The sequence below is a fragment of the Ostrinia furnacalis genome, unplaced genomic scaffold (assembly GCF_004193835.3).
Source record: "Ostrinia furnacalis isolate ACB-3 unplaced genomic scaffold, ASM419383v2 OfSCF7642, whole genome shotgun sequence".
In the NCBI taxonomy this organism is placed as follows: domain Eukaryota; kingdom Metazoa; phylum Arthropoda; class Insecta; order Lepidoptera; family Crambidae; genus Ostrinia; species Ostrinia furnacalis.
Window position 1 is genome coordinate 866,271 of NW_021137881.1, and position 20,853 is coordinate 887,123.

Sequence of the window (20,853 nt, forward strand, 5' to 3'; positions counted from 1 at the left end):
GGGATGGGACAGTCTCCAAAACTATTTTCTGCAAATGTACAACCCGTTAAAAGTTGCAAGTAGCATTTTATTTTTTCCTATAATCAATTTTTAGGCACACAGATGTGGGTTGCATATGGTATCAAGTAGTCTTAGACCAGCACTGGAACATCAAATGAAAAAAGGGGCAGAAGAAGCTTTTTTCATTTGATGTTCGGTGGTAGACTTAGGAGCTGGGGACACTGAGAGTTGGGAAATCAAGCATATTGTTAACTATTGTTCCTTAGTTTGTGAAATAACTTAATGGGTGTGAAATACATGCATATGAATGAATACATGTGTGTGGTACTGTGTTCGTTCAAGTATGACCACTGATTAACCCATTATAGACTAGCGGTCCCATATGGTACCACTTTTTTGTGTGTTTTAATTTGGCTCTATACATTAACATGTGAAAAGATGCAGTGCTCTGATTGATGCAAGTAGTAGCCAATAGATATGGTCTATGCTTCTAGGAATAAAAATTGACAGTTATTCTTTTCAGTTGTGTGTAATTGATGATTGAAATGAGCGCATCAAAATTTTCTCTTGAAAATTGACGCGCCATTCAAGTAAGTGATCATATTTTTTTTGTGTGATAGTGAAATACTGATTTTGTTACAATCTTGTATTCTCCATGAGTGCTCTTATTGTGAAATGGTGTAAAATTACGTCGATAGGTAATAAAAATGGGAAATATTGTATGTCAAAATTACTGGTACCGTACGGTACCGCTAGCCGCTTACCGTGTCTTTTTAATTATTTTATGATTTTTAGTTTTTACTGTATTTATTGGGAAGTGTGTGATATATTCAATGGTATATAAGGTATACAGGAAGATAAAGTAAAATAGTTTCCCATACTTTACAAAACCATGGGTTTTTATTTATTTTAGATGTAACTTACACGAAACATTGGCAGTTTTGGAGCACGATGAAGGTCCCAAGACGAAGCAGATATTTATAGAATGAACTCAAGATAATTGCAACTCTTGAACAATATTAGAGTATAGAAAATGTAACGTGGGACGATGTGCAGCGTGCAATGCCAAGCTCCATTCCAAATTTTTGAATATTCAAAGATAAAAATGAATATTGCTTACCCAATATACAGTTTTTTTACATTTAATATAACTTCTGTCATTTGCTTGTATATTAATACATATTATAATAATAGTAAAATATATAATTTACCCCATTTTTATAAACTCCATGATAAAGTTATGTTTTAACCGACTGACACGGGAAGAGGCTAGCGGTACCATATGGTACCAGCATTTTTTTTCTAGATTACAGGTCGGATCATTTTTTTAATGCTTGTATAGCATTATGTAGACCATAATTATGAACATATTTCAAAAAAACAAAAATCTGACACTTTAGGAAAACTCAGTCTATAATGGGTTAAATGTGAAAATGCAAGATTTATTCATTTGCCATTACTGGTGATCACACATGCATGGACTTTCATATTCTAAAAATGAAGGATTTTTAAGCAGATAAGCTTTAAGATGGCCACTAGGCAATCTTAAAAATCCACACCTTGCTCTTCAATATTTTCATACATTTGTGAAATATTCTAATGAGATTCTAATAATAAAATCACTGTCACAAATGAAATTTTTGTACAAAATGTAGGAGAAAAACTTTTACGATATCTTTATTTATTTATTTATTTATTTTCCATATAAATACACACAGTAAACATTAATATTTTCTGCCAAACTATGATACAGTTCTCTGACATTTCTATTTCTGTTTTTTTCAATAACATTGATTAAAGTCTATAGCAGAAGTAATATCATATGACCTATCAATATAATATTTTTATAATATTGCATCAATATAATATTGCACTCAGGAGGATTTGATGAGTGCTACTGACAACGCCACTCTTGTGGCGGAGTTTTGGGCTGACACTGTGTAGGTTTGTTGTCGACACGAAAAGAAGAAGAGAAGAAGATAATATTTTTGATATTGGCAAACTTCAATACACTAACAAATAAACCATACAATTAATTTGGATATAAAAATGCCATAAACACAAAAAATTGGCTTAATATAAAAAATAATTTTATGTGTTTTCGAACTGGTTGAAGATGGATATTGGTATAATCCAAAATGACAAAGTTCTGTCCACCTAACATTTATTTTAAAGAATAGTCTATCTAGATACCCTGCTATCGTCTAGCTATGGAAAACGAATAGACAGGAGTTGAATCACGCAATAGAGAAACGCTTGTGATACATACAAGCACCGGGCCTGCCGGGCCATTTATTTAATTACATTTACGCCAATGTCTACAGTAGCCGGATGGTGTAAGTGTTATTTTATAAGTATAGCTCAGTGTTCTGATTTAGGTACCTTAATCAGTAAACTTAAAATCATTCTAGATGCGCACAATTTAGTTTATAGTAGGTATTATATAGTACGAGAAAAGGGAGGCGAAAAAATCCATGAAAGTAACGAATTTATCGTCGTCGCTACGCAGGTAGGAAAGTAATAATCATTTAAATATATAAAAATAGGATACACCACTTACCTTAGGACTGTAAATGAATGTATACTTCTTGATGTGCACTATTAATGCTTGTAAACAATAAATCACTAATTATTTACGGTATAAAATGATAAAAAATCAGTCTTGTTTTAGGTTATTTGTCAGATAATGGATGCCACAGATGACAGATGCCAACTCTGCTCTATTGTCTATGGTTCTCCAATGTTGCCAGTTTATTAAATATCAAATAGGAATCGATACCGGCTCGTACTGTAATCGTATAATAATCGTACTTGATAGTTGTACATTTATAACCCGGTTGAGTTAACTACCCGCATCCAGGCTCTTCCGCAACTTTACTAGATCGTCGGTCCACCTATTAGGAGGCCTGCCCACGCTTCGTCTTCCAGCCCGTGGTCGCCACTCGAGAACTTTCCTGTCTCAACAGCCATCGTCTCTACGAGCTATGTGCCCCGCCCACTGCCACTAGTGCCACTTGATTTTAGCTATGTCGACAACTTTGATTCTCCTGCGGATCTTCTCATTTCTGATTCGATCATGCAGGAAAAAGAACTCCGAGCATAGCCCGCTCCATCGCCCTTTGGGTGACCTTGAGCGCAGGACCGTTCATAATGGAAAACCTTGGGGTAGGCCATTGTCGATCGAAACGAGCGAGTTAAGTGCGCACCTCGCTGAATGCGACTCCCTCTCACTCTCACCGCACATTTCCTATGAAGTCACCGCCTGGTGCTCGACCGGGTTGTACTTACTGCTTTAGCCAGATATTACAAAATTGTATCTGTCTTTCTTTATCCATCCAACGAATTTTATATTATATTTGCATTATCCCTCCCAGGTTTGTTTATTTAATGAGAGCTATTATTTTTTGATTTGAAGAATGTTTTTAACTTGTAGTTCACAAATATTATTACTTATTTATTTAACCAATGTTTTAACCCCTTGTAGTTGTAGTAAACTTACTTATTCGAACTCATACAATTAAAATGCTTTTGGGTATTTCGCCGAAACTGTAAATTTTCTGTGTCCAGGCAGACGAACACATGTTATTTTTATATTTATATGTATAAAACTATTTTTATGGGAAAGTTAATCAAAAGTTTTATTTGTTTTTGCTATTACAATAGCAGAAACTACAAATAATACCGTAGAAAAACTTAATCAAAAGTCGTTTTTCTAATTTCCTTGTTATGTTCATTACTGTTGTTTGCCAAAATGAAGGCACATTATAACAAATTGAAGCGTAATTTCATTCTAATAGCACTCTCTTTATATTTGAGAAACGTTTGGCTATCGGAAAATAAAAACTTTAAATGTCAAATACTTAAAGGAAGGAAATAAAGTGAAGTTAAGTTCTTGTCCGAGTCAAAAGTATAATTTCCCTGGGTCTTCTTTTCGACCATTGTAGTAACGAAACGAAAGAACTTAGAATGTAATGCACTGCACTGCTACTGATTCTGGGTCGCTCATAAAAATTTGGACACTGATTGTAGATAAATAAAACTAAAATATTTTATAAAAGTATTTTTATTTATTCAATATGTTTTATAAATAACTATTTCAGAAGCTTTTACGTGTACCTTACTCACATATTAATATAATAGAGAAAAAAGCTCTACAATTTTTATACTGAAGGCACAAAAATCATATTGCGTATTAATGCTGCAGATTCTACTAGAATGTACTTAGCTTAATTGTACATTGTACTCAATAATATTTCTAGTGTTAAATCTTGTAACCCGTACAAACTTTATATAAATTTAAGGAATAAAATACAAAGAAATTCGAATGATTTCGAGAAGCTTAAAAATAATTATACAGTGAAACGAAAACTGAAGTCCTGCAAACTATAATTATAAAAGTGTAAAAATAAGAAATTAACAAGAAATTGCAATAAGAAAGGAGAAATTGCATTAATAAGAAAAAATATAGTACTATTTACTCAATTTTTTGTAATAAGAGGGATTTGAGCTCCCTAATTTTCTAGTCTCAAACATTAAGAAAAACATAAGTTATGTATTTAAAAAAAATGTGCCTTTGTAGTTATGTTATAATGCAAAACAAATGATGTCTTCGTATTGATATTAAAACATTTCATATTCGTTGTTATGTGTATTTAAACAAACAATTTGTGGTTTTCCCACGAAAGTACAATAAATTCCCTTCGATAAAACAGAGTGAATAAAATATCTATAGATACATTTTATAAGAGGTAGACATTTTCGCTAAGCCTGATTGATTCGACCTTTTCCAGATTTTGTATAAAATATGTTATCTATAAAAATAAATATATATTAAAATTACTATAATCGCACTTGTAACGTGCGTCAACGAATTTTAAAACCTTATACATATTTGTTCTTTCTATTAGGTGGACAATGCGCTTTAGTCTTTGTAACAGACGTCGACTTACTTAAAAATAAATTATGTTTGGGAAAGTAGAACTAATAGAAAATTATCAGTTTTATACATTACGGTTAAAACAACCTATGCGCACATAGTGGATTTTTGTTATGGGACTATAAGGGCAAATACAAACGGTTTAGATGCAAGTAAAAGAAAACATCCGGACTTTTAGAGATTGTAAACTTGCATTCTATAGGAAAATTATTTAAAATAATTTATCTTCATTATATTTTATATTTTTATTTCAGTCTGTTAAAATTAAAATATATCACAAAAATCCTCTACTTTCCTATCCGTCTCAAAAATCCACTCTGTATACTTGAAATGCGTACACTATACACTTCATGATTAAAATTGTAAACAGCTAAAATATTCCAACACTGTGATTCAACTAAATGCACTAACAAAGTATTTTAATAGTAAAATATATCACCACCCTATACTTAAAACATTCATAGGTATAGGATATACTTACCTAAATAATAATTTAACAACAGAAACCCTATTTATCATAAAGATCTTAAACTACTTGGTATGGTCTGTATTTGGTCATTCTATTACTTACATTTCTTCAAATACTAAGGAATGCGAAATTACCATGGATAAAAAGGATGTTATAGGTACCTATCAGGATAGATAGGAAACATGTTTAAAGTACCGATAAGTACTAACAAAAAACAAAACTGATTATATAAATAATTCAATTAACACTTAAAAATTACGATTGCTTGAAAAGTGCAGTACTTATTTGTTAGGTAGCTAATTGCTCGAAAGAGCATTAGCGTAACTAATTTTTATACGTATATTTAATTCACTTACCGCGGTAGAACTTTAATCTTTATTTAATCAATAACTTACAATAAGTGCTAGATCATGAATTACTAGACATCAAACATTTTATGTATCTATAAACCTACGCCTACAACCTTTATGGCTTAACTCAACTATTTGTGTGCCTTTCCCTTTGTCCTTTACCGTTTAACTTTAAAAGTAGTAGATACTGAAATATAATAGTAAAGGTACATACGTAGTTCTATGGAACTAAGTTATGTTAATCTATTTATTGCTGCAGAAAGGACAATTAGGTATTTTAATTTTTAAACCTGTGGTACACAGCGGGTATGAGAGCGAGGCTCTTGTGGGCGCATCACGTTTACGATTTGACAGCTCATAGCTAGCTCGCAGACGCTTACGAAAACACTATGTAAAAGAAATTTTGCGTACCTACGCAAATAGGACTGAAAATCTCGCTTAATTTATGATCGCACTTGTACCCGCTGTGTGCCAGAAACTTTATATCTTATACAATTAATTACGCAACTGCCAACAACTGACTAAACTTTAAAAACTATGTTGACTAGTCCAAATAATTTATTAATTTAGTGTAAGTATTATGAATCCGGTTTCTCATCAATGGCAACTAGCTGAAACGACATACGTACGAAAAAAATATAGCTGAAATGGTTCAGTTGTTTTCGAGTTTATTTGTTTTCGAGTTTATTTATAGATAACTTGATGAGAAACCGAGGTTCATTGTCTTTGAAACATGTTAAAGTACATTCACATTGATTTCAACGTACCTACTTGATGAAACAAAACATCGCACCTCGTATGCCTCGTACCAATGTAAATGTATCTTTATCTTATCTTATTAATTAATTCTAAAGTGCTATAATTATATTCTTTGTAACAGATACAAGAATATTACATATTCCTTATCCTCCTATATTATTCCTATATAATAAATATTTTTCCGCTTTCATTGTAATTTACTGAACAAGCCAATTAACAGGTGCTTTTCAATTGTGACACTATATTAAACTTTGGTTCCACATTTGCATGGCAAGATCATAAACTATGTAACAAATAAACATAACATGCAACAAATAAATTAAGTAGTACTGTGTTTGTGCACAATGCTTACATCTATCTTATTATTACGTTCCAAAATGAATCCTTGGGACACTTTCATTTGGTATTTTTAGGCATTTTCCATGATTAATGATTTTGTATCTTTTTAAATGATTGATACGAGTGATCACTCGTCTGGACTGTCTCTCCGACAGATTTAATTTCACGAAAGCTCTCCGATGGGCGCGTTTTGAAGCCACAGGTCGTGAATGAAGTTGTAGAGATCATCACTGACTGCCACCTAGAAGGGAGAACGTAAACTGAATAAAGTATTTACATTTGCTTTATGTTTTTCTTATCAAATCTGTTATTTGATTGGGAAAGATCCACCATTAGTAGACCTGACCTGGTAGTTAACGTATCGGCCTATATTTTTCTTATCAAATCTGTTATTTGATTGGAAAAAACCCACCATTAGTAGACCTGACCTGGTAGTTAACGTATCGGCCTACATTACCAGCTATAGTTGCGGGTCGAATCCCACCGTGATAAAATGGTAGCATGATGTGATGAGTAGGTACGACCATTTATAGCCGGATTCATGCACGTTATTTTTAGTAGTCAGTCATCTTTAATTGTATGATGAAATAATAACTCTGTTGATTTTATACGTTCTGAGAGATGAGATTGCTGGAGTATTTATAGTAACAATTTAATTTACCTTGTACGGGGTGGGGTTCAAGTTTCTCTTGATGTCCTGCCGCAGGGTTCGGAGCGATGACTGCACCCGCTCCCGCACCTCGAGCAGAGGCTTCGGCTGAATGCAAATACGCCCGTCCTTCCAGTACACCTAAAAAGTAATTTAAATGTTTAGGATGTTAGAAACTTGAAAAATCGTGAGCGACAAATATTAACGAAAGATAATGTAATGAAATATAAATTAGTTAGGTAATTAAGACAAATTATATCACTGTGCAGATTGAATACAGATCATAAACTTCAACAATCCTCAGTGAGAAACACATTGGACCAGTACCGGGAGCATTTCGATTTTGTAACGCATTCCTGTAGGTTCACTACCAGAGCTTACCGCCTCAATGTATTTTGGGCTTGTTGCATAGATTTGGCCAACTACTCATGTCAATTTTAAGGATGTCGCACATTTATCAAACCGGAAAGGGATCGTAACCGAATCAACTTGAGGCGGTCAGTATTCTTTGTATGAAACTCCATTCTGCAACGCACATAACAAATCGTAACGTAAACGCCTCGCCTCGCGATTTACACCTCGCGAAAGGCGATTCGGCGTTGATCCCTTTCAGAGTTGATAAGTCTGCTATGAGCTTAACTCTGATACCTAATTAAGAGATTTTCAAAGCAAAAGCATTTCAAATCAGGTGCCTAATGCATCGATATTACTTCTAAACTCACTGTTGAGTGGGGTCTTGAAATGAAAGAGTCCTTCGAGCCGGATCAAACGGGGTCTTCAAATGAAAGAGAGTGGACTGTATAATGATGTTTACTGGACGCTCGTGTAGAAAACATAAACAAGGGTGCGCATTCGGGGAGGGCGGAAGTCCAAGTGTCCCTCCCGCTGCCCGCGCAGACCGCTGTAGTGTTGTGTCTGGCTTCCGGCGAGCGTAGTGATGTGGGCAGCAGGAGGGCGAGTTGAGAAAGATGCGCAGACACTCACCTTGTACAGATGTTCAACTTTGCTGGGGATGACGTATGCCCTCTTGGACTCCTGGAAGGGATGCCGGCAGAGCACCTTCTGGCCAACTCCTGGCGCCGGCTCTGAAGACCTTTGAAGCAAATCGATGAGCGCGTGACCGTCTGCGCCGAACAATCTATAGGCCTGCAAAAATATTTTATAATGTACATTTCTTGCTATCATCATCATCATTATCATTTCAGCCACATGACGTCCACTGCTGAACATAGGCCTCCCCCAATGACTTCCATAATTATCGCACGGTTGGTAGCGGCATGCATCCAGCGCCTTCCTGCTACCTTTATCAGGTCGTCGGTCCACCTTGTAGGTGGACGTCCCTCGCTGCGTTTCCCTTCACTTCTTGCTATAAACATGGAAAATGCCTGTTTCCCTAGCCAGTAGGTACCTTTTGGAGTAACCCACTAGCTCCAATTGCAAGTGCATTTCTGTAGCACTAATATAAAAAAAACTACTAACTCTTATGAATAAGTACAGGCTCCAGCTTAGTTATGAATCTTAAATTGCGAAAAAACATACAGATTTATACTGTGGTGCTATAACACTGGCTAAGATAACCGTTATAACGTCTATTTACTAGGATGAAAACAGATAAAACTGATTGAGTTTTTACGAATAAGAGTCTAGTAGGTAGTTTATCCATATTTGGCTCTACACAGCTAAAGTGAGCTAAACACATTATACTGAAATATCTATAAGTGCTGTATAATTGTACCATTACAGAGTCAACAATTTGGATAATTTATGCTGTGTAACTTTAAATTATACCTACTCGTAATTTATCATCATCTTAAACAGATAAAGTTGTGTTATCATCATGAGAGTTATGATAAGTGAGATAGCATTACTTTGTATCCAAAGAAAAACCTACCTATAGTCAGCGGAAAACTTACAGACGCGAAACATTTCAACGTCACATCAAGTTAATTACTAGCCCCTTAAGCGGTTGTAACAAGGACGATTATTCAATACCACTGTAAAGTATGATGTGCTCTCATTACTTCTTTTACCTAATTTGACTTGGCAATCGGTCTTAGTTTAATCACTTACAATAACAGTCATTGACTTTCGAATCTATTGCATTGTATTACCAAAGGTAAACAAACTTTAGGTACGTACTTTAACTAAAACAATAATTGCGAAGTTAACAAAAACACATGTAGACTAGTATCATTAACCATAAATGGTTTTAAATACGTCATAAGTAATAAGTACTAAATATTACTTTTAGTATCACAAAAAGTAACAAAAGCTTATGAAAACGAATGCAAGAAGAGCATCCTCAGAGAAAGAAATGTAGAAAATATATAAAATGTCTATAATATTTATTTGGATAGCATTGATGGGCTTTAAGTACGTAACAAGCCAGTTAAATATCATATTGGATATTATGTCGAAAATAATTTTGGAATTCATAATTTCAATTTGGTGTTAGGCGTTACCTTTAGTATGCAGCCTTGGCACCAAAACTTGTACAGACATCACAACAGACTACCCATATTTGTTGCAAACTCGCTCCTATTTCAACTGCATAAGAACTCAGTGTTTAGCTTGACGTGCCACCTACTGTACTATACAGTATATGATACGTTTTCATTCTTATCATTAGGTTCAAGATCACGTATTACGTATCTAACAAGTTATCATTTATGTAAGTTATTAATGCAGTGTTTTAAAACCTGCTTATCTTCATAATAAATAGTCTAGACTATAAAAAAAATAACTAACTTATTTATTTTGAAGCCGGAACAGTAGGTAATAGTCTGTATTGTAAAGCTGCACAAGTTGCGCTACCTATTCGATTCGAAGATAGTAGGTACTCACTTATGAGCATACTATAGTATAGATCGTTTCATCCACGAAGACGCGCGCCACCATGCTTCCGCTAATGTTTGAGTGTTATCGGTACACGCTAAATCATCCATGAGTGCGCACGCACACTACAATAATGACGCTCGGATTGCTTGATTCAAACCCCCCCTCGTCTTCGTGGATGAAACTATCTATACTATACTAATCCCTCAGTATCCATTGGACATGGTGTGGTTAGGAGTCATACCCCACCTAAAAAATATTCCTAAATACGCCAACGGTTACTACAAGCTCTAAAATATGAGCCTAAATTTAATTTTGGCATCTTGAACTTCCACTGGCCTAGAACTAAACCTTTTAAAGCGGAAAGCTAATTTATGGAAGTGGAGATTAATTAGATCTTGGTAACTTCGTTTCAATGTCACATCTTGTATTATTATTATAATAACTAATATCGTTAAATAACTTACATGTCGTCAAACTTTTATGTACTTACAATAAATCAAGTAGACCTACCTACCAAGAACTTACATTGGTCTTCGAAAATTCTAAAGAACGGAATGAAAAAGGCCGGATTTAGGGGAGGGTGTAACATAATGTGCTATTGTCAGTCACTTCTACAAGAAAGCGCACCACAATTAAACGTTTAAGGAATTTTTTCGCAGCAAATGAATGTATAACAAAACATTGCCTTTCACTTTGAGAGCCACATTATATCGAAATATGTACTTGCAAATTGTAATTTAATTTAGTTTAACACATTCGAAGTCGAACGTGTAAAGTCCCAAGCAGGACATTAAATACCCCCCTTCTTGCGCAGTCGGGTAACAATGGGCGTATACCACATAGGGTCTAGATCTAGAACACACCAAAAGAGATTATGAAAGTGTAAATATAATCTAAAACATTCAAATAATGTAATTTAAATATGATTTGATACACAGTTAAAGTAAGTGACCTTCATTCAATTCCATCACCCTCGACCTCCAAATCCGACCCTGTGTATTGAATAATAGGATGATGTTTTATTTTCTTGTCATTGTAGTGATGATTAATTGCAGACAGGTGACTCGTACTTAATATCAAAATATTGAGTAAATGCTTTTTTTACAATAATTTAAGAATGAACAACAAACCACATTGTGTTTGTCATGATTTGTGAATACTCGTGTACCTAATACAGAATATTCATGAATCATAATGAATATTCGTGATACTGCATTATTTCATAGATATGGATAATATCTTATAAATGATGGGAAAGATAAAAAATCAATTAGGCATAGTTATCTACATGATGGTAGGTATTCCATAGATAAATAGAGCTGTTATTACCTCTTTGTGTCCTGGTATTGTGACCTTTCCAACATCTTGGCTTAGCTTGATTCGTGGTTGCCCATTTATTTCCACTAGCTTGTAAACACATCCTAATGCTGGCTGACGTTGGCAAGTAACTGAAAATAGTTATTGTAATCTTGAGCGTTGCAAAAAGTTAAAATCATCATACAAAAAGTACAGAAGCATCTAATAATTTTAATTCGAAGTTAATGCGAACAAAATAGGTACCGGCATTCGGTTTCGTTTCCCAACTAGGTGCCGTCTAAAATGTTGACTCCAAATATCGTGCTAATATTTTAATTCGAATGTAAACCACCATGCGACAATAACTTTTGACAATATCTAATGCTGCATTGCATTTATCAAAAGTAGAATCCAACTAATGCAAAGTTTTCTTTAGCGTGCCAATAGAAGTCGAATAAAATTGTCAGAGACACCAATACCACGCTAGTGTTACAACTGTAGCGGTTGCTAGCTGAATTTATGAAAATAAAGTTTTGTAAATTTATTCTAATGTTTACGCCTTGACGTCATTCCCTGTCTTAATCACGGAGTTAATACTCTCATTGACATACACTTTCCTAAAGTTAAACATATCAAAACAATATGGCAACAATGTAACTATCAGTATAAACATAGAGTTGTTGAATTGTGCACAATCGTTTCATTAAGCTGTTATCAAAAAAGAACATTACCTAAATGCGTCCCAATGCCAAAACAATCGATTTTGTGGCCTTGCTCGTTCAAGCTCAGTATGGTTTCTTCGTTGATGTCATTAGACGCGACTATGGTCAGTTTGGAGAACCATGGCAGTTTGAAGGCTTCAGCGATTTGTTCGAAGGTCTCCCGGGCCAGTACTGACAAGTAAGCCAAGTCTCCGCTGTCAATACGGATGCCCACTGCTCGATACCCACAGTCGTTTAGAGCCAAAGCCACAGCGCAGAAGTTCAGCAATCCACTCCTGTTGAAAACAAATGCAACTAAATAAAAATAAAATCGAAGAAGCACTAACCATCAATATAATAATAATATATAAGCAAAAATAATAAAAATCGTGATGAGCAGTGAGTCCTACATAATGTTATGAATGAAAGGGCGAAAATTGTGACATCTGGCTAGCATTTGTGGGTGAGAACTGGATCCCAAGTTAAGCAGATTAAAATCAGGCACTTGTGACTCATCCTTCTAATTACAATTGCTAACTACACATTCCTTACTAACCATATTTAAGCCTTTATAATATAAATATTTGGGGTCAACTCTGAAGGTAATGAAAATTGAACTACATATTTTAATGGTTGTCCTAGTAAGTAAGTTATTTATTGACGTCCACAGTTTCAATTGCTAGTGTGTAAAACAGAGGTTTGTAAAGGTCTCATGTATTTAAGGTATTCTTTCTTTCGTATAAACTTGGATTTTCAAGGTAATTCAAGTACTACAAAAACTATGTTTTCTCAAACAGTAATCTTTTCTAATTTTTCCATACGAATCGTTCTTAAAAAATATTTTTAAACAAAGGAAATACTACGTCGCGGGTCGGTTTGCGATTACAAGTTACGAGTTTAAAGTAGGTAGGTAAGATTATAATAGGTACCTACTGCGGTTTACGAGTTTTTAATCAAATAACGTAAGTAAATAAAATTGGTTAGGGCATATTGCTACTCAAAGTAATTAGTTATAACTGTCCCAGAGGCAACGTGCTTAATGCTTTACGCGAATTACTTGTTGCGGGCTGTGCTCGATGGGAACGCAATTATGCAGCATTATGTCACTAATATCTGCGCGGTATACAGGGTGTTAGGTAAATGGGTATATGAGCCGACACTAGCCCATGTTAACATGGTCATATAAATGGTATGGTGACGTCAGAAAATTGATATCTTCATTTTAATTATTTTAATTTTCATACAAATCGGATTTTATACAATTTATTTTGTATAAAAATTAAAAAAAAATAAAATTATGATATCAAATTTCTGACTTCACCATACCATTTATATGACCATGTTAACATGGGCTAGTGTCGGCTCATATACCCATTTACCTAACACCCTGTATGTCACGTTCGAAGTAATCTCTACATTTGAAACAACTACTTACAAATACCTATAAAGATATACCCTACATCTAGCATATAAAGATATCTTACAACTGTACCATTAATACGTGGATGATCGTTTATGATGTGCATGCATACATATTTACTGTGAACGTGTGCATATCCCTATACAATGCAACTGTGCCCAATGACTAGGATTGTCCCTAATCTTGCTCGTAAGTCCAGGACAATACGTCACACTGAAGCAAATGTAAGTCTCCTCGATAGTGTTTTCGTTTATTTACATTCGGTTGGAAATGAAGCGCTGTCCGTTTGCGCTTCACTGAAAAAGCCAAAGAAAATGTTTGTATCGTACTACGGCCATGAGTATGTTAGGCGGCCGGGAGTCCAGCGTGATACGTGCCATCGTGATGTCTCCCACCAGATGCGAGTTATTCATGCCCGTCCCGATGAGGAGTATGTATCATGTATGAACCGGACGCATGCCAGCTTTGAAAACAATCTAATAATCGAAACTCCACATAACTTAGATATAAATGAACAATGCAAAACAATAATACAAGTTTATCAGACACCAAAATATGTCAATGTGTTTTCTATTTGCATCTTTACCTCAGTGTGCGTTCGACCGTGCTATATCCATATGTACTATGTATCGGTGATTTTAGTAGTCTAGTATCATTGGATCCACAGTTGCTATTGTAGCCAGAATGCCCATTCATATGCTGCCTGTGCCGTGACGGTAAGCCTTGAAAATTATACCTCTTGACATCGTACGTATCCACTAGAGCCAGGAAACCTGTTGGGAAGGCTATGGCATACGAGATCAGTGCAGCCAGTTCGCCGTCACTGGCTTCCTCGGGGGAGATGTCAATGACGGCTGACACGCGGTTGCGCCACTCTGAGGCCAGCTCTAGCAAGTTGCAAGGCTCTTGTGTGTCGGCGTGTCTCAGAAGCACGGAATGTATGTCGTCCAGCGTGCTGAATGACGTCACGAACGAGTGGGCGTGCGTCCCCTTCACGGGTATATTGAACATTTTCCCGGCTAAAACGTTACTCGTTCCGTCAAAACCACCTGAAAATAAACATTACGATGTAAATCACAATAATAATGACTCAATAACTAAATTAATGTGGCCATCAAGGAACAAGGTAGTACTAATTTGAATAATAGGATATTAATCACTCGATGGCCGATAAATAATATGTGATAATACCGTCACATTTACAAGTACAACTTCATGTTAATTCATCCGTCCGTCTATAAGGAGCGCTGACGTAGCTCAGCAATTACGTTCAATGATATCAACAATGCTTATTAGAAGCCAACGACTTTTTTACTAAGTCCGCCGTAGTCGCAGCTACGTATCGGTATCATGCGAACCGCTCGTACAATATGTAAGTTATATAACGGTGAAGAAGGTCGTAGACAATAGATACGTGAAGCTATTGAAGTAGATCGTGGAATTTTGATAGCATGGATGGGAGCTGGAAACTTTGGTAGGCATGACTAACGGTATGGCGTTCAAGGGCGAGGTTCGCGAAAACTTGCCTGATTAAAGCTATTAAATAAAAGTATATTCGCTATTGGAGCTTCTTATGAGTCAGTGGCGCGGCGGTGTGTTATATTGCAGTTTGAACAGGGCGGGCGGCCCGTGCCAGGCACTAAGAGATCGGTTTCACCTGCCCCGGGGCGGATACACGCTAATACAATCAATAACACGAGAACAAGTTAATTTACGCTGTTCCACTACAAATATTCGCAATTGGGGAGAAAAAAGCTCGTCACTATGCAAATAAGACTCTCACACTCAAATGTTTTACTTTAAGGTTTAAGGCTTCATAGCGATAAGACCACCTAAATTATACTGTGTGTGTGTATTTCTTTTTTGTTCTTGTTTTGTGTATGGTGTACAGTAAAGTTTTATTTTTATTATTATTTAAAAGATCAAGAAACATATGTTTTGTTTGTTACATATTTCCTTTGTTATTTACAGACGATCTTTTCTAATTTAATAGCATGACTGAATGCTACAACAAAACAAGCATTGTGGATATGTTTCTGTAGTAGTACCCCTCACTTGTACATTACATACATAATTTGCAACATTTGTTGTAAATAAATTACAATGGCTAAATACTTTAAGTATTAAAAACTCCAAAATACTTTAAAAAGATAGGTATAACTAATAATTACCAATATAAGCGTATTTCGAAGCAGAAAGACCGCCGTCTGGACCTTGTGCCCTGCGCAAACCAAATTCCAGCAGCGACACGCTCTTACCGGCTACCATTCTGTACCTGGCAGCATTCGTCGCCATCAAGCTACAACAAAAGATGAAGGTAGTATGAAATTCATACAATCGATTCAGAAATTTAATAATACAGCCTGACCAGGAACATAAAAACCCTCGCCATGTTGCGGAAAACTAATGGTACTAATTTCTTTTAATGGCAACAGTAACTGAAAACTTCATTGACATGTCACCTTGCATGTCAGTCTATTGCTGTCAAAGTGTAAACAAACTTTATTTTAAATGTGCGCAATTGATTTTGTGAATTAAATTGCTAAAATCTTTTTATAGTCGTGAAAGAAAAGTGGTTCACAATGTGTTAAAGTATTTGTCGAAGAGAAATACTAAGGGTTCGGACAATATTTTCATTGAATAATGTTTCCGACAAAGGTTGTCAAATTGACTGACATGTTTATCGTATAGTACAGTCCACTATAAAAATTAGCTGCAGTTTGTTTCAACTACCTATTTTAAAGTTTTTGTCACTTTCTAAGTGTTGAATTTTATGGAATTGGGAAAGAAGTACCGAGTTTGAAGCGTTCATGAGCAGACATTGCAGTTGAATATGCAAGTTCTGAATTTGATTATTGATGAATAATAAAATAAATCCAACTAGCTCGATTGATGGTTTCATTTAATTTATTTAAACCAGGTTACTTATAATAATATATTTTCGTTAATTTATGAAAATATCAAATTAGCCTGTAATCCTGAATCCTGATGCATAAAGTTAGTCTATTAATTTAACACAGGTACGACTGTACTCAGTGTTGCACTATCAAATGCAATTGACGCGCCTCTATGCCAGGGTTTTTATGTTCCTGGTCAGGCTATACATAAATTTAATATTAGTATTATTTTGGTTTGTATACAGGCTGTCCCATAAAGAGCGTGCCAAACTTAAAGAGATAATAGACTAATGGATGGTCATCTATGTTTTTTTTAAAGTGTCACCATTTTCAATACGATTTTTTTTTCATGTTTTTCTTAATCCTCAATTTTGAGCCTTGCTCTTGTGTACAAATGAGCAGATATTTCTCTTATTCTTCTTTTCATTCATCTTGAAAATGATTTGCCCAATTATACCCAGAGCAACAAGAGATGGCACAAAAATAGGGATTAAAAAAATGAAAAAAATCATAATATCTCTGAAATGGTGATACTTTTTAAAGCATTATTTTTGGCACGCTCGTTACGGGACACCCTGTGTAGTTATTAAGGGAACAGGAGGTACAAGACATGCGAATATGACGTAGGTGATTTATCTTTGGAGCCACTGTTTTAAGCTGTGAAAGTTCCTCAATATTATAGTGTAAGTACCATATTTTGTAATCAATTTTCATTTATGATACACGTGAAGATGTACAAATGGCGGACTTCATGACAATAGGCATTCTCTATCAGTAAAACCATTAATCAAGTCGAGCTTTGCGTAAATTGACAGTGGATATGCTTTAGATATATAACATCTAGAAAACTAATTAAGACCTTAAATCATGAATTTCAAGGTCTAATTACTTAAGTAGTATTCTTCAATGTGTTGGTTGGATCAACTCAAATTAAAACGAAACAGTACTTTTAGTGATAACAACGCTTAGTCGGATGCAAATTGCAATGTAGCTCTTCTAGATATATCCTATCTCATACAAAGTTATTCCAATATAGATAATGGTGACTACAGCAATTAATTGAACTAGTGGAGCCTGACTGATAACAGTATGTGGGTAATATAGCTATCTATACTAATATTATAAAGCTGAAGAGTTCGTTTGTTTACTTGAACGCGCCAATCTCAAGAACTACTGGTCCGATTAAAAAATCCCATTTATCGAGGCAGGCTTTATTTACATAACTTCACCCTACAGCCAATAGGGGTGGAGCAGTAAAGAAAAATGTTGCAAAAATATTATTCAAACTATTTTCACGCGTACGAAGTCGCGGGCACACCTAGTGTACTAAGTACATAATATAAATCTGTATAATGCATTTGAAAAAGGTTACTGATACTACGTAGGTAATTTTGTTCGTTTCATAGGTGAGAAACAGTGTATTATTTATGGTAACAAAACAATACACATGCGGCATGCGGATATCTTATGCCTGAGAAGTACAAGTACCTATGAGCTTGTAATATTAAACACCCTATCGTAGGTAGGTATTGATTGAATGATTAGACGAGGTGATGTGATACATGAGAACTTAAAGCGTAAAAATGGTTCCTTAAATACTGAACCCTAAAAATCGTGACATGTAACCGTTTTCAGAAAGATTAATGTAAAATTCTTCTGGTGGAATTTTATTTTGTTGACATTCAAATCACGACGTAAAATTACCGCGACCTTAATTTATTTTAAAATTATTCTTATTTCGATTTTTAAAAATTACGAAGCGAATTTTTATTGTTTTAATTTTAAATAGGGTGTACTCATAACTACGTAACTACCAACTAACTTTAGAAGTAGATAAATTTAAAATGCACAGTAGGTATGTATCTTAAATTATGTAGTTAGTTAAACAGTTTTGCTGGTTACTGAAAGTACCTACATATTTATTTAATTTTTTCTTATTTGAACAGGGTTAGGGCTGCTTTGAAGATGATAAAATTTATTGAATAAAGATGTTGACAATCACTAAATTAAGGACATAATTATGATGAAGCAAAGAACTTTATAGAAGATAAGGTTTACCCCTATGAAAATTAATAAAATTTCAATTTCTTGATATTTTTTATTTGTTCTGAATACATATAATTTGCTAGGGAAGCATTACTAATAAATCCTGGATAATTTTATTATAAACTGGACTGGCCTTTATTAAAAAAATATTTAATGATTTACGAAAAATATATTTGAAATAATATAATTTATCATATAAATAAATTATTAAGTTAAGTCTAGATGACCTATACATAAAATATTAGATCAACTTTAGAACTCTTAGATCAATTTCCACACATTATCCCCAAACCATTATTACCATAAAAATTACAAAATTCAGTATAAAGACTAAAGATTGTGAATCACTAATTTACACAGACAATTACTTTTTGCCTTGAATATTATTGTGTCACCTAGCCTGACTTACCTAGCAAAGTTAACCAGGGTCAATAGGGTTGTCTCCAGTAATTGAGTAATAATTAACGGTCCTTCTACTCTCAACAGTGGTACTCTGAAATATTAAAACACCCATTAGTCCAATCATCAAGATAGGAGAATTTATTAAATAAAAAAATAATTACCTTGGAAAAACAACTGAACCTTCTTCAATGGCGCTCAATTTAACATCTTTGCATGTTAAATCTTTTAAGTATGCAAAGAATTCTGCCTCAATATTATCTGGCAGTGTTTGCATTAAATATTCTATATCTAAAAAAAATTAATGATACATTATATTTTTAGTGTCATTTTATAGGTATTAAACCAATATCATTTTATTTCATACCTACATATCTTATAACCTTTTTTATTTTTTATTAATTTTAGATTTAATGCAACAATATAATTAAAATCTTACCACTGTCTGAATAATGAAAATTATGCAGAAATTTCAAACATTCTTCAAGTCCCGCAAATATTGTAAATTCTCCATGGAATGGGTTGGTACGGAAAAACAAATCAAATACAGCAACATCATTCACTTTACCAGATTTCCAATAAGCGTAAGCCATAGTGATTTGGTAAAGGTCTGCAGACAAAAAATAAAAAAAGATGTAATTAAGGTCAAAGCACAATATTATCCACCCAGCATTTAAAGATGTGTAATAATCAATTTTTTAAAGATAGTGAAAAAATTTCACTTGAAAATTGTTTATTTTTCAAGAAAATATTAGTGTAGGTTGTTAAAGTTTGAATTGCTCCAAATGTTAAGATGTTTCAAAGTGCATCAGAAAAACAAATTTCAAAATTCGCTCCAAAATAAAATATTGCTAGACATACCAGTGAGTAGGGGTTGCACAATGCCATTCTGTCTCGCCGTTCTCACTTTGCAGGTTAAATCGTGGTTAGACATTTTAGTTAATGACCAACTCGCGTTATTTTATGTTACGTACGTCAACTATGCACGGTATCTGTTGAACGACTAAAAAAACAAACTCATTGCGATCAACAGCTTGTATGTTTGAGCTTATCAGCGCGCCAAACACGATTTGACAGAATATTACACATGCGCACTTTAATTCTATTGACTATACAAGTTTTAAGGTCACTTTTGAAGGTCGTGTGTATAAAAGTTTTAAAACTCTTGCGTCCCCATCAAACTGAAAGTTTTACACTACACAATATTACATCACATTGATCAAAAATGCAATAACTGTGTGATAAAAGTAGCTAACTTGCTAAATAAAGTTTATAGGTATGTACTAACTGGCGTTAAAACTAAAATGAGCGGTTCAGTACGGACGTCACGGTGAAGATGTTAATTTATATTATTCATATTTTATTTATACTTTTAATTTTAATTCAACTTGATTTAACGCAACTATCTCGTCCTTGCTTTTTAATAAAAGAGCAGATTAGAAAGAGATGGGCGAACGACTAGTGCACGCACAGATATGGATTATAGAGTGCACGGGATTCTTGAAAATGACAGTGACAAATCAAATGTCAAACTCAGATGTCACTAGTGTCAAATTTCCGTGTTTCATAGGGTTGTTCTTGTTGGGCATTTGGTTATCCGACCAAGCCCGACGACAGGTATAACGACCTTGAACTAAAACAAACTTATTTACTTATTAGATTGTTTAAAATTTTTTTTTCTTATTATGTTTTAGTAACGTTTAATGTGTTATTACTACATTAACATTTGTGTTATTAAAGCCTTGTTCGTACTA

The 20,853-nt window shown here is 34.4% G+C and overlaps 2 protein-coding genes across 5 annotated transcripts in view; both read right to left on the minus strand.

Annotated features, from left to right (window-relative positions):
• The window catches only part of capt (adenylyl cyclase-associated protein 1), a 41,652-nt gene extending 38,938 nt beyond the window's left edge, over positions 1–2,714 (minus strand). The window contains exon 1 of one of the 2 annotated variants that reach the window (XM_028322433.1): positions 2,561–2,714. The gene's annotated coding sequence lies outside the window, so the exon portion shown is untranslated. The remainder of the gene's footprint in view (positions 1–2,560) is intronic. The other variant, XM_028322431.1, reaches the window with a different exon arrangement.
• A 3,969-nt stretch (positions 2,715–6,683) lies between these two features.
• Positions 6,684–20,559, minus strand: Naprt (nicotinate phosphoribosyltransferase). Of its 3 annotated transcripts, XM_028322388.1 has the most exons (12): positions 20,388–20,559; positions 19,961–20,102; positions 19,539–19,709; positions 19,264–19,390; positions 19,110–19,193; positions 15,929–16,056; positions 14,344–14,806; positions 12,368–12,633; positions 11,670–11,788; positions 8,487–8,648; positions 7,515–7,643; positions 6,684–7,094 (listed from the first exon to the last, which is right to left on the minus strand). In XM_028322388.1, the coding sequence occupies exons 2-12, from the start codon at positions 20,031–20,033 to the stop codon at positions 7,017–7,019; spliced, it is 1,800 nt and encodes a 599-aa protein (XP_028178189.1). In that variant the 5' UTR covers positions 20,034–20,102; positions 20,388–20,559; the 3' UTR covers positions 6,684–7,016. The 3 variants fall into 3 exon arrangements, with proteins under 3 accessions (XP_028178189.1, XP_028178188.1, XP_028178190.1); XM_028322387.1 differs by having other exon boundaries at positions 19,961–20,559; XM_028322389.1 differs by having other exon boundaries at positions 14,494–14,806; positions 19,961–20,557.
• Positions 20,560–20,853: the final 294 nt, after the last annotated feature.